This window comes from Micromys minutus (genome assembly GCF_963924665.1).
Source record: "Micromys minutus genome assembly, chromosome: 29".
Lineage (NCBI taxonomy): Eukaryota > Metazoa > Chordata > Mammalia > Rodentia > Muridae > Micromys > Micromys minutus.
The window spans coordinates 12,817,087-12,832,120 of record NC_137964.1 but is presented as its reverse complement, the minus strand read 5'-3'; the positions used below and the strand labels follow the sequence as shown (position 1 = coordinate 12,832,120).

At 50.5% G+C, this 15,034-nt stretch overlaps 1 protein-coding gene across 2 annotated transcripts in view; it reads right to left on the bottom strand.

Annotated features, from left to right (window-relative positions):
- Positions 1 to 15,034, bottom strand: part of COL26A1 (collagen type XXVI alpha 1 chain) — a gene marked incomplete at both ends in the record, with an annotated part of 127,345 nt that overhangs the window by 84,477 nt on the left and 27,834 nt on the right. For both annotated transcript variants that reach the window (XM_080940435.1, XM_080940436.1), the window contains one exon: positions 10,097 to 10,219. In XM_080940435.1, coding sequence (XP_080796561.1) covers positions 10,097 to 10,219 — 123 coding nt within the window. The remainder of the gene's footprint in view (positions 1 to 10,096; positions 10,220 to 15,034) is intronic.

Here is a 15,034-nt window from a genome sequence, read left to right as displayed (position 1 = left end):
GCGGCATAGTCGGTACAATGCTTGCCTTGCTCGTGTTCAAGGTGTGAGTTTGAAATGCAGAGTGCAGGTTAAAATACCAGGTGTGGGAATGTGCACGCGTGATCCCAGCACTCGGGAGGTGGAGACGGGAGAATTCCTAGGGCTTGCTGGTCAATCAGCCTAGCCAAATTGGCAAACTCCAGATTGAGTCTCAAAAAGTGAGGTTGAAGGGCTGGTATAGTGGAATGATGGGTAAATCGACGTTTTCTATAAGCATGGTGACCTGAGTCTGATTGGCCCAGACTCACACGGTGGAAGGAGAGAGCCAGCTCCCAAAGCCTGTGACCTCTCCCTGGGCAGTGTACATGTGTACCGCGTGCATGCACACTCGCACATACACACACAGACAATTGCACATGCGCACACGCACACACACACACAGACAGAAAAAGACAGAGAGACAGAGAAAGGTTATAAAAACGAAATCAAGCCCAGTGTTACGGTGCACAGCTGTGAGCCCAGCACTCGGGGAGGCTGAGGTTTAAGCTTATGTTTGAGACCAGCCTAGGCTATTCATAGTGGGACCCTGCCTCAAAACAAAACAAAACACCCCCCTCCAAACAAACAAAAAAGAAACAAACAAAACCCGTTTGGTCAAATCGCAAGTCCAACTTTCTGCCTTCACATGTCTGCACCAAGCCCCCTTCCACAAAAGACTGCTTGGCCTCACAAACATCTAAACCCACTGACATGGGGTGATTTAATGGGCAAATGGAGAAATGACGAGTTAATTGGTAGCAGCATCTGGAGCTACCCTGCTGACAGGAAAACTCACAAATCACAGCCATTTCTAAAATTGGATCTCAGGAATAGAGAGCTCTGCTTGTGGGAATTCTTGAACGCCCCCTCCAAGTTGTGCCTCATGAGAATTCCGCACAGGCCAGAGGGTCTTCGCTGTTTAGCTACGAGTCTCTGCCCTACTTGGGGTGGAACAGCTCCCCGCCACACGCTGCCCCTCCCTCTCCCAGCCTCTGGTCCCTGAGAAGTATTGCAGTCCACATTTTAAGTGATGACACTGGTCAGAAGCCTGACAGGGCTGCAGAACCGGCTTAGCTGGTAGCAGGTTACTGGTCAATCATGAGGTCCCAGGTTCTGAACCCCAGCACCCATGAAAAAAAATGCCAGGTGTGTCGTGGTTTACACTTGTAATCCCAGCCCGGGGGAAGTGGAGATAAGAGAACCCCTGAGATCCACCGGCAGCCAGTCTGGCCCACTTGTTGAGTTCCAGGCCAGTAAGAGAACCTGTCTCAAAACGGGTAGCCAGAGGACCGAAGAGATGGCTCAGTGGTCAAGAGCACCTGCTGTTCTTGCAGAGGGCCCGGGTCCGGTTCCCAGCCCCCTACTCACAACCATCTATAACAACAGTTCCAGGCCATGGACGCCTTCCACTGAACTCTAAGGTGGCACACGCTTGGTGCACATACACAAGGTGCACATACACGAATGTGAGCAAAACACTGTCACACACAAAATAAAATAAGTAAATCTCTTTAAATCGTCCTCGGGGACTGGAGAGATGCCTCGATCATTAAAAGTATGTACTGCTCTTCCAGAAGACCTGACTTTAATTCCAAGCACCCACACTGAACAGCTCACAACTGCCTGTGACTGTCACTCTGAGAATCCAGTGCCTCTGGCCTACACGGCCACCTGAACTTGTGTGCACACACTCATACTCAGACATTCACCATTCCCTTAATTTAAAAAAAAAATTAAAAATCTTTAAATTTTAAAAAGGTGAACAGCATCCAATTGCATCTGCCCATGCACAGGAAAAAAAAAATGATCACTCCAAAACAGAATGTTTGGAAACATTATTATTGTGTGGCGAGCACTAAACATGTGCCACAGCACATGGGATCATGGGAGGGACCATTTTGAGGGGTCTGCTCTCTCCTTCCACTGTGCGTGTGTCTCAAGAATCAAACTTGGGTCCTCAGCCTTGGTAACAAGCACCTTTTCCTGCTGAGCCATCTTGCTCACCCTAACACAGTGAATTGAGTTGCTTATATATGTTCACGTTGAGCAAATCAGGGGACAAAGGCCAGGATCGTTCCGAGCTTGCATATGAAGAAACTGAGGCAGATGGCTGTTTAGCAACTTCAACAGCGCCAATGTTCGATGTTTGTGACACTGGGGACTGGGCCAAAGGACTTGGTCCAGGACCCATTTATTCTGCTCTGGACATCTGGTGTCAGAGAGCGCTTTTCCTTCCGGAAGCTGCCTGAGTCTGCTGTTTTCGGTCCCCTGGACTGCAGGGGGAGAGCTTGATCTTCCAGCACAGCTACCCTCGGTCCACTCTGGACCACTCTGCTGGCTGCTGGCTTTCAGACTCTGAAGCTCCTAGCGGACGCCAACGGCAAGCACAGGATCTACCAGTGGGTGGCGCTGTTTCACCAGCCTGGCCGACCAAGGCTAAGTTTGAAAGGCAACTTCGTCTCCTGGCTATCTATAGGGCTTCAGTATGAATTTGTGAGCTACCTACCTCCCTAAGACGGAACCTAGGAGTGCTTCATCCTCCTCTGTCAAACCTGGTCATGCACACAAAAGTTCCCCTCCCTATATGCCCTTCCTTCTTCTCAAAGACCCTTCACAGTGAAACTCAAGTGTTCCCTCTTCTGTGAAGCGCCTCTGTCCCCTGGGCAGAGTTGACAAGCTCCCTCCTCTTCCCCTCCTACACATCTTGTAAGAGAGATTGGTTGTAAGTTATTCACACACTCAGCAAAAAAAGTCCCAACAGCCTGCTTTGTGCGGGCAAGGGGATTGTTCCCATGAACAAGGAGACAGGCATGGAAGTGTACTCCTTGAACCCCCTGCCTTTCAGGAGGCAGAAGTCTTTACAGAGCCTGTAAGAGGGTTTATTTAGCTTACACTTCCACATCGTAGTCCATCTCTGAAGGAAGTCAGGACAGGATCTCAAACAGAGCAGGAACCTAAGAGGCAGGAGCTGATGCAGAGGCCGTGGAGGGATGTTGCTTACTGGCTTGCTCTCTGTGGTTTTCTCAGCCTGCTTTCTTATAGGACCCAGGACCACCAGCCCAGGGTGGCACCACCCACCACAGGCTGAACCCTCTCCCATCAGTCACTAATTGAGAAAATGCCTTACATCTGGGTCTTATGGAGGCATTTTCTTATCTGAGTTTCCCTCCTCTTAGATGACTTTAAACATAAAACTGTTCAGCACATGGGACAAAGGACCAAATCCACAAAGGACAAGACAGACCCGTGAGAGTGAGAAGCCAACATCAGCTGGTGTGATGAAGCTGACTCCGCCCCAGCTTTGCTCGATATTTGAGTGTGCTTAGGTATTGTGCGCACACCACAGTGTGTGCAGGTCACAAGACAACTTGTGGTAGTCGTTCTCTCCTTCTACCTTGTGGGTCCCAGAGATCAAACACAAGCCATCAAGATTCATGATGAGTACTCCTCCCTGGGAGGGGACCTGCCTCGCGATGTGCTTTCAAGAGAGATCTCTGCCTGCGGCCAGACAGGAAGGAAGGAGAAAAGGGGTGGAAGGGTGTCAGGGGCTGCTAACTGAGAAGTAGGGACCCAGCAGGGCCAAATGGCCTCACTTAAGAAAAACTGACACCCAAAGAATGAGGTCAGGCTCAAAGCGGCATGTTTGACAGACTCGAGCCCCCAGTGGGACAGTGAGTAAGCTCCTGTCTGCCAAGTGATATATCGAAGCTCTTTGCTGGAGTCTTGGGAGATGGTTCAGTGAGTTAAGAGTGCTCGAAGACGTGAGTTCGAATCCCCAGCATCCAAGTGTAAAGCCTGCGTGTGACCTCAGCACCGTGGTATGTCGAGGCAGGGGACTGTTAGGGCATGATGCCTGCCAGCCTAGCTCAGGGTCAGTTAGAGATCCAGCCTTGAAGGAATAAGGACGGAAGGAACAGAGCAGGCTACTCACCGTCCTCCTCTGACCTCACTGGACTTGGACCCTGAGCAGTTGTAGGTGTTGTCTTCTGCAGGCCCCCAATCCTGCAGAGACCCACCGGGATAGTTATGTTTGACTGTCAACTTTACAGGATCCGGAGTCAGCATGGAGACAAATGTCTAGACATCATAGAGTTTCCAGGTGAATGGAGATAGAAAGACCCGCCCCAAATGTGGAAGGCACCATCCTATTGGCTGGGGTCAAACTGAGCCCCGGCATCCATCTCTCTCTGCTTTCTGGCTGTGGCTGCAATGCGACCAGCCGCCTCACGCTCCTGCTGTCATGTCCCCACCATGATGGACTGGTACTCTCCAGTTATGTGAAGAAAATCAACCTTCCTCTCTGAGGCTGCACTTGTGGGTTATTTTTATCACAAGGAATTTAACCGATGGTGCTGTCTGTTTGGTTATATGTCAACTTGACACAGGCTACAGCCATTTTGGACAAGGGGACCTCAATTAAGAAAATGCACCCATTAGATCAGTCTGAGGGCAAGCCTGTGGTACGTTCTTGATTGATGGTTGACATGGGAGGTCTAAGCTCACTGTGGGCAGAGCCACCCCTGGCCTAGTGGTCCTGGCTGGGTGCTGATAGAAAGGAGGCTGAGCAAGCCACGGGGAGCCAGCCGCTAACCAGCATTCTTCCATGGTCTGTCCGTCAGTTCCTCCCTCCAGGTTCCTGCTTTGAGTTCCTGCCTTGACTTACATGGATGATGGACAAGTGTGTTTCCTCACAGAAGAGAAACCCTAATTAATACACTAGCATGCCCTTCAAGGACACACAGGTCCTCCAAGGAAACGGTCAAAATCACAATTATGTGGTATGCAGGGGACTCAGAGGGGGTCTGCTACAGACCCACAGCCTCTCAGCGACTGTCCTAAAAGACTGCAGAAATGCCCAAGGTGTCCCCAAAGGCATGTTGCTTCAAAGGAGAGTAGAAGGACTGGCAAGACAGCTCAGCCAGGAAAGGTGCCTGATGCCAAGACTGACCACCTGAGTCCAACCCCCAGACCCACCTACATGGTGGAAGAAGAAACTGACCCCTGAAAGTTGTCTTCGGACCACCACATGTGTGCCATGGTGCATACGTGCATGTGAGTAAACACACACACACACTAAATAAACACATGAATAAATAATGTTTTAAAGGAGAGATTTGAAAAGGGAATTCCTATCAGGGTTATTACTAGAGACAGATGAACAGAGGCCATAACCCTCTGGCCTTTAAAGGACATCTCCCTATAGTAACGTGAGGTCTCCTAATGGGCGCCTGGGTATTATCACAGTCCGGGAGCCTCTGGCTCACCCCTAAGTCCTCATCCCAAGAGCCTTGCATCTCTCTCTCTGGGCAGGTCATCTTTCCAGGCCCCATGGCTTGACTGGTTCTCCAGTTCACAGTGACGAGGAACAGGCTGGGAGGTAGCAAAGCCTCAACAGGAAATATGGAGGCACTGCTCAGAGGGAAGGAGATTGTGTCTTGGCTAACAGCAGAGGACTGGCAGGAGGAGGTTCCACTGCAGTAGGAGGGGTTGTCTCTGGCCTCTGGTATTTCCCAGTGTCAGATGGAAGGGGCAGCCACAGCCAACACGGGCAAGAGAACTGTGAGTTTGACATCAGCCTGGGCTTCCTAGTGAGAGCCTATCTCAAAGACAACAATGAAATCAAACGGGGGGGGGGGGGGACACTCAGTGGATTACCAGGACCATGTGAAAATGCTGGCCATGGACCAGCAAGATGGTTCAATGTGTGAAGGGCTTGCCACACAGGCCTAGAGACCTGGGTTCAATTCCTGGAGCCCATACAAATGTGGAAGGAGAGAATTAGCCCCACAGAGTTGTCCTCTGGCCTGCACACTTACACACACGCTAATAATAATAGTAGTGACAACAATAACAGAATAAAATTAACTGTTGGGTGTGGACACAGGTGGATCCCTGGGGCTTGCTAGCCAGGCTACATGAGAGATCATATCTGAAAAAACAAGATGGAGACACTAGTGCCACCTGAGGTAGACCTGTGGACTCTGCATGCATATACACGTGTGCCTACACACATGCACACACATGGAAACACATATACACATGAGCACACACATATATATACACACACACATACATACACACATATGCATACATACATACACACATCACATAACACATACATGCATATACATAATACACATACACACATACATACATGCACACGTATGCATACATACATATATACATACATACATACACACATACACACCAAGAAAGACAGGGAAAAGACAGCAGACCCAGCACACAGCTGCTTCCATAGTAGCTAGGGTCCACGAAGTGGGGGACATCACCCAGACAAGAAAGCCTCTGAGCTTCCAGAGTCAGGGTGAGAAAGAGGAAGTAGAGGGGGAAGAGGGGAGAAGAAAGAGGCAGAAGAGAGGAAGAGGAGGAAGTACAGGAAGGCAAGCCCACATCTTAAAGTATTTAAATCACAACTCCATTTAGGCTGGCAGGCGTCTGCCCCCTGAGCAGCAGGCAACCCCACCAAAGCAGGAGGCCGGCCGGCAGGGGATCGTCTGGCAGAGGCGGAATGAGGAGGCAGATGACGCCCTAGAGAGTTCCTCCAAAGCCCTCCACTCAGCACATCTGGAAAAGGTTGGCTGGAATGCCATCAAAGACCTCAGAGGAGCTAAGGAGTCTGCCAAGGGCAGAAGAGACCTGGTGGAGCAAAGCTGCCCACCCCTCGGTGCCCATGTGGCTTCTCTGAGTCTGGCAGACCTCCTGAACCCAGCCCACCACTGCCAATAGTTGACTGAGAGAGGCTTGGGGGCACCCAAGGGTAGCCAATACCACCTGACACCCACTGTAAGGGACATGTGCAAGCTAAGCCTATTCCCACTCCAGAGCAAGACAGGGGATGGGGGTCACCCCGTGCAGCAACTAGGAAACTGAAACACTGAGCAAGGAAGCCCAGGAGGTCCTTTCTGCCTCCAGGTCTTTGTTAGCACTGCATCCTAACACTTGACCTATAAGGGAGGAAGGGTTAATCTGGATGTAGTCCTTCCGGACCCAAAGGCAGCTGGGGACGTCTTACACTCAGTCAGGAAGCTGGGGAGATAAATGTTGGTGTTCAGCTCAATTTTACTGCATTCCTCTCTCTCTCTCTCTCTCTCTCTCTCTCTCTCTCTCTCTCTCTCTCTCTCAGGGGTGGGGGGTCAGGGGGTTGGGGGAATGACGCACTGAGACCAGCTACAAGGAGGCAGATCAACTTCACTTGGGGTGATCGGGGTTTATATAGTTTTAGGGAGTGGGGATAGAAACATCCAGGATGGGCGAAGGCCATTGACTGAAGGCTTGAGGTACCAAATTGCCTCATCGCCTTGGAGACAGAGCATTTCAGGAATCTCAAGTGCCAGCTTAGTTAGATTATAGGTTCTTATCAAGAGAAAGGACCTTGAACCTGTAATCTAACTAAGGCTACAGGACCTTCTGCAGATAGAGGTGTGGGGGCGTTGGGAGTTGAACCCCACAGACAAGGTCAGAGAAGAAGCTCTGCCAGGGAAGAGGGTCCTGAATACTGCACCGAGCTCAGAAGGTTATCCTGCCAATGGTAGACTTCACCTTTAATTAGCAGGGCATCTGTGTGTGTGTGTGTGAGTGTGTGTGTGTGAGTGTGTGTGTGTGTGAGTGTGTGTGTGTGAGTGTGTGTGTATGTGAGTGTGTGTGTGAGTGTGTGTGTGAGTGTGTGTGTGTGAGTGTGTGTGTGTGTGTGTGTGAGTGTGTGTGTGTGAGTGTGTGTGTATGTGAGTGTGTGTGTGAGTGTGTGTGTGAGTGTGTGTGTGTGAGTGTGTGTGAGTGTGAGTATGTGTGTGTGTGTGAGTGTGAGTATGTGTGTGTGTGTGTGTGAGTGTAAGCCCGGTCAGTCAACCATGTTGGGTTTGTTTTGGAGACATGCTTTTACGCTGCCCTGGAGTTTGCCAATTCATCCAGGCTGGCTAAAGGCTGGTTAACCAGGGAACCCTTTCCCAAACTGCGGTTACACGTGTATACCACCAAAGCCTGTCTCGAACCTGTGTTCAGGGGCTGGAACTGAGCTCCTTGTGCTTAGGAGGAGAGCACTTTAGGACTGAGCCATGTCCCTCAGCCGTGCCCTAGTGTTCCATTCTCAGCGAAGTGTCTCCCTGTTCAGTGCCATCTCCATCCTCACACTTACCGTGTCCCCCCAAACGTAAATACCGCTGCCCCAGTGACTCGCGGTCATCTGGTGTTGTGCCTCTAGATGTCTAGATGTTGAGAGGGCAGCAGGGATCCACCTCCCTCTGCCTGCCCAGTGCTGGGTTTACCAGCATGTGCCATGGTGCCCAGCTTTTTAACATGAGTTTTGGGAATGGAACTCAGGTCTCCTCTTTATACAGCAAGTACTTTACCAACCGAACCACCTCCAAACTCAGTTTAATTTCTTTTTTCTTTGGGGACTTAACGTGTAGCCCAGGTTGGCCTGAAGTTTAGTCTCCCTGCCTTAGCTGTTGAGTGTTGGGATTACAGGCACCAAACCAGCCTTCCCCAGCGCATTCTATCTCCGTCTCTCTGTCTCTTTCTCTGTCTGTCTCTCTCCTTTTCCTTCTTTAAAAAAAATTTTTTTTGACACAGGGTCTCATGTAGCCAAGGCTAGCCCTGAATGTGCTATGCTTCAGAGGATAACCTTGAACTTCTCTGATCCTCCGGCTTCCACCTCTGAATACTGAGATTCTAAACATGTTCCGCCATACCTAGGTAGATGCTGTGCTGGAATGGAAATCAGGAGTCTACGTATTCTGGGAGAGCACATCCCGAGCCCCTTACTGTCTAGGGCAGACCCAGAGATTGAAGTGACATTACTACCATGAAGAAAGCTATCGGGGACCAAGGAAAGCAATTTGCAACTGATCCCAAGATCAACAAAGTGCCTTCTGTGTTCTGTTTTCCCCACCGCGGTTCTATGCCAACACAAATCAAGGCGCCCAGGAATGCTTTAAAGGATGGGGAGAACCAAAATTGGGCACCACACAACTTCAGAACAACGGGGAGGAGAAACGGACAAGAAATATGGAAACCTGAACGCTGCTATGTAAATGCTGCGGTTGAAACGTGGCCAGACACGCTGAGCAAGAGGCATTCTGAGCGAAAGAATAGGCTGGAGTCAGCTCGGGACGGGGCGGGGGTCCTGCGAGCATTTGCTTCCCTAACCTCAGAGTGAGGAATGCGGGCCTGCGGCGTGCTGGGGCCTGAACTGTACCAGGAGCTGCCTGGGGGCCCCGAGCGCCTGCAGTTGGCTCCTAAAGCCTTACGCCACTCATCAGGAGCCTGCGCCTCGGAGTTGATTAGAAGTTAGGTTCCTGTGGGACTTCCATCATGGAACCCCATCTCCTCCCCCAGCAATATCCTGAGGCAGAATTCTGTCCCCTCCACTTTAAACTAGGGAAACTGAGGCTTGAAGGATGAATCCCCGCCAATGAGACATCAAGGGACATCTCTAAGAAGGCGGGGTTGTGAGAAAGTGGAGCTTGTAAGAAGGATGCCTGGGAATGCACGTGCTTGGGGGATGCGGCTGCGTGTGGGTGTGGCTTTTTGAAGGGGCGTGGTTTGGGGGAGGGTGTGTCTGTGAGAGTCCAGAGCCACGAGAGGGCGTGGATGTTGAAGGTGGTGGTTCCTGTTAGGCGCAGATGTGGGACGGTGTGGCTGTGGGAAAGTGTGACTGTAGGAGAGTGAGGCCGTGAGAGGACTGGCTGTGGAATGTGTGTGCCCTCAAGAGGGGTGTTGTAATCGGGTATGGCCCTGAGCGGGCATGGCTGTTAAGGGGCAGCTCTAAAAGCTGGATTTCCAAGCCCATAATTTAGTTTATTTATCGTTCTCGTTAGCCCTACCATCCTCCGTCTCCTCTGTCCCCTCCCCCAAGCATCGGCAGTAATCCCCAACAGTGACACTGTATCAGGTAGGAGCAGGTCCCTCTCACAGTGGCCTGTACACCTCACTCCCTGTTCATAGAATCTGTGCTCGACTCTCCTTTCCAAGCATCAGGGCAGCCAAGAACTGTAACTGGGTCACATCATGCAAGGGAAGAGAAAGGCAAGGCGGAACAGGGCACCCTGGGTGTCTTTACCTCACGAGGTTGGCACAGGGTCCAGGCCACCGGCAGCTCTGGTAGACTCGCTGGACCACCGTCTCGGAGCCATTCTGCACCTGGCAGGACACTGTCCTTGTCACCGTGTGATGGCACCAGTGCCTGTGGGGACAGCAACAGTTGTGTTAGCCTTGGCTGTTCCCAGAGGGCCCAGAGGCGGTGCAGAGGAGCATGCTATGGGGAAAGGGGGTACGGTCAAGATAAAATTCCCAACAGAAGCAATTTAAGAAAGGAAGGAAGAAAGGAAAGGAGGAAGGGAAGGTTGATTTGGGCTCAGAATCTGAGGGCCCAGTCCATCATGGCCGGTAAAACATGAGGCAGCTGGTGGAGTTGCAACTACAGTCAGGAGGCAGAGAGACGGATGCTGGTGCTCACAGTCTCCTTTTTATGTAGTCCAGGACCCCAGCCTAGGGGATGGTGCCGCCCATTTGGTCTTCCCACTTCAGTTAATCCAATATGGAAACACACTCAAAGATCTGTCTCCTCGTTGACTTCAGATAACTTGACAATCAATGTTAACTGTCATAATCAGGCCTGGACCAGATCTGCCTATTGTGGGAGTCTTTCTAGGTGGGGTAGGCAAGCAAGATTTTATAGACGCATCAGCAGGTTGTTAGGGACAATGACTTCTGTTTCAGCGCCAGGGCAAACAGGCAGAAAAAGCAGTGCACTAAATAAATCAATATCTTTTCCCCTTTTTTTCTTTTTTCTTTTTTTGGTTTGTTTGTTTGTTTTTCGAGACAGTGTTTCTCTGTGTAGCCCTGGTTGTCCTGGAACTTACTCTGTAGACCAGGCAGATCTTGAACTCATGATGATCCGCCTGCCTCTGCCTCCCAAGTGCTGGGATTAAAGGCGTGCACCCCCACCATCCAGCAATAAACCAATGTCTAATCATTGGTCTTTTCTACCTTATTCTCCTTCATGCTTTTTTCTTCAAACTCAGTTTCTTTGCGCCCTGTCTCCAAGACATGGTTTTACTGTGAATCCCTAGCTGGCCTGGAACTGTGGCACAGACCAGGCTGGCCTCCAACTCACATAGATGGACTGGCTCTGCCTCCCCCAGTGCTAAGATTAAAGGTCTGTGATGCCACACCCAGACAAACTCTTGCTTAACACTGAACTGTGTCTGGCCTGTAAAGATTAATCTTTAGGATCACCTAGGAAACACACCTGGGGACGTCCGTGAAGGTTTATCAGAGAGGTTTAATTGGGTGGGAAGAGCCACCATGGATGTGGGCGGCCCCATCCAATAATCTGGGGTCAAGGACCGAATAATCAAGAGGAAGCACGCTGTTTGCGGTGCCGCGCGGCTCCCTGACTGGGAAGGCAGTGTGAACAGCTGCCCCAAGGTCCTGCCCACATTCTCATCTGAGCCGACCCAGTCTTGAAACTTTCCCACGAACACATCCACGGTTTTGTTTCCACGATACTTCTGAAGCCGATCCAGCTGACAACAGGAACTGTCAGAGACCCTCTGTCGGGGACTGAGGGGAGGCGGAAGCCCTGGTGTCCTCTCAGGCACTGATCTGTGGATCCCGTGGAGACGACTCAACCCCCTCCTTGCCACTGAAGCACGACAGAGAAGGACCTGGTCAAAGAAGACGTCCAACCTTCTGATGAGCGCAAGAAGCTACAGGAACAGAGCAGGGTCAGTTCTAGGAAAGGCTACCAGCCAAGCACTGAAAGATCAGTTCCTTAACTGCAGTCCTGTGCGTCATCGATGGACAGCATCAGCACAGAAGGGTAAATGTGGGCCAGAGCGAGGCTGAAAGAGACAAAAGCATGTCGGAAATCCCTGTACAGTTACAAGTGTCAGGAGTGCTGGGCCTAAGGACACAGGCCTGTCCTCGAGGCTGGGGCCATGACTCCGTGGCAGGGCACTGGACTCCCCAGTGAGGGACTAGAGGTGTGACTCAGTGGTAGAATTCCTGGTAAAATCCCCAGTGAGGGGCTGGGGGCGTGGCTCAGTGGCAGAGCCCCTGCCTAGAATCCTCCAATGAGGGGCTGGGGGCGTGGCTCAGTGGCAGAGCCCCTGCCTAGAATCCTCCAGTGAGGGGCTGGGGGCGTGGCTCCGTGGTAGAGCCCCTGCCTAGAATCCTCCAATGAGGGGCTGGGGGTGTGGCTCAGTGGCAGAGCCCCTGCCTAGAATCCCCAGTGAGGGGCTGGGGGCGTGGCTCAGTGGCAGAGCCCCTGCCTAGAATCCCCCAATGAAGGGACAATAGTATGGCTCATCAGACAGTGACTGGCTACTGGAGGTAAGAGGAAAGGAGAGCTGGTCAAGGACAGCAGAGGTGAAAAGTGGGGACAGAACCGTGTGGAGATTGGGCTAAGATGCCCAGCAGGAACGTGCTCCCATCTCCTCCACCAGATCCTAGAAATGTTAAAGCTAAAAATAAGTCCCCCGCCACATTAGAAAATGAGGAGCTGTGAGCCAGACATTTTGAGGCATCCGGGAGAGACAGAGAGCAGATGGGAGTAATTTGGAGGTGGAGAGCCCAGCCGGAAATCTGCAGCCAACAGGACCAGCACTAATGATGGGGGTAGCTTAGGAGCAACACATGTGGTCAGTATGGAAGGGGAACCCGGAGACTGTCAGAGGGTGAGGCCGGGAGCACAGTAGAAGCGGTAAGAGATACTGATAAGAGTCAAGCCTCTCTCTGCTGGTATCAAGAATCAGGCACTGCCTGCCTTTAATCCCAGTACTCAGGAGGCAGAGGCAGGTGGATCTCAGGGAGTCTGAGGCCAGCCTGGTCTACAGAGTGAGTTCCAGGACAGCCAGGGCTACACAGAGAAACCCTGTCTTGGAATCTTGGAAGACTAGAAACAGCAGCAACAACAACAAGTAAATCAGGTTTTGTAATGGAGAACGGCGGTACGTACCTACAGTATTAATTAACACTCTGGAGGCCGAAGCAAGAGGATTGTGAGTTTGAAGCTACCCTGGACAACACAGTGAGCTCAAGGCCAGCTGGGACTCTATATAGCACCACAGACTCATAAACTATTGATCTTCAGATGGCTGGATTCTTTTGCACACCCTTTACGCATTTATTTTTCTTGCCCAAATCACCAGTGTACCGAAAGTCAAGGTATCGATAAACAGAAGTAAACTCATAGAAACAAACTAACAAATGCCAAGACTTAAATTATTTGAAGAGGGGGGGAAAAGGCAAAGACACAAACTCAACAGGCAATAAATCACACGGGAAAACAACAGAAGAAACAACCAAAAATGGAGAGAACATTTTTAAAAAAAAACAAAAAAACATGGTCTCATGCAGCCCAGATTGGCCTCGGCCTTGCTTTGTATATGAGGATCACCTGTGACTTTTGATCCTTCCTTCTCTGCCTCCCAAGTGCTGGGATTACAAACTCAGTCCTCCAGACAATGCTGGGGATAGAACCCAGGACTTTTTGGGTGCTGGGCAAGTAATCTACAAACTGAGACACATTACCCAGCATAGAAAGAGCGTCTAAAAACCTCAATATCCTCAAAGATATGAAGCAATTCTATAAAAGTATGGGATGAAAACTTTTGATCTCTTAGAAATGGAGTAAGCCAAGCCTGCTTACACACACCTGGATTCTAGGTATTGGAAAGACAGAGGCAGGAAGGGCAGAACTTCTAGGTGAGCTGGGCCAGCTTCCCAGTGGGTCATTATTTCTTAAAAAAAAAAAAGTATTAGGGGCACGAGGAAAGGCTCGGTGGCTGAGCACGCTTGCTACTTTCCCAGTGGGTCCCCAGCACCCACATCAGTCAATTCACAACCCTCTGCAACTCCAGCTCCAGGGAACCAAACACCACTCTGGATGTCACCACATACATGCGACTCACACAGAGAAATACACATAAACAAAAACGAATTTTTTAAAAAATAAAAGCTTGCCATTGGCAGCGCACACCTTTAATCTCAGTGCTCAGGAGGCAGAGATAGGCAGATCTCTGGGAGTTCGAGGCTAACCTGGTCTACAGAGCAAGTTCTAGGACACACAGAAACACTGTCTAGAAAAAAAAGAAACCCACAAAGAGACCAGGTTTGATGGCACACACCTGTAATTGTAGTACTTGGGAAGTAGGGGCAGGAGGATTAGGAGTTCGAAGTCATCCTCAATGACCTGTCAAGTCTAAGGTCAGCCTGAGCTACATAAGACTCTAACAGAAAGAAGGGAAAGGGAGAAAAAAATGGAGGGTGAAGAAAATGAAAGAGACAGAACAGTATAGAACATTCATCAGAAGAAACACACAACGTATGGAAACTCTACTAAGTAATACTATGGTGACAGTTCAGAACAATTCAGGTGCAGAGAAGACACTAAACGCCGTAGGTAGAAAAAAGAAAAAAGGAAAGCTGAAATCCCGGGATCTGGCGCCCCCTCCTGGTCTCCGAGGGTACCTTCACTCACATGCACAGACACACCCAAAGACACACACATCATTTTACACCCTAACATTTCAGAACTCTTGGTAGTCGTGCTATTTCGAAAACGTGTGGAAACCTCAGGATGCAAGAGCTAGCTGGTGGAAGTAGGTCACTGAGGGACGGGATGTGAGAGTTACCCTCACGGCTTACTTCCTGTCACTTTCTCCTTCCTGGTTGGCCATGATGTGAAAGAAACTTCTCTGCCATGTGCCCTCACTGTGATGGATTGAACTGTCGGAAACAGTTCGCCAGCCAAAACGAATCATTCTCAGCTCACAGCACGGGCCCACATTACGGCACACCTGTAGAGGTCAGGCTGCAACTTCATCTGGGTCCTGAGGATTGAACTCAGGTCTCTAGGCTTGTGTGACCTCCCCCGCTTTTGCCGTAATATTCTTTGCATGGGTTCTATATCACCCCCCCTTTTTGTCATAATAAAACTATGTCAACACTCTCTGTGTGTCACCCAAAGGACACAGAGATATGATTCTATTCT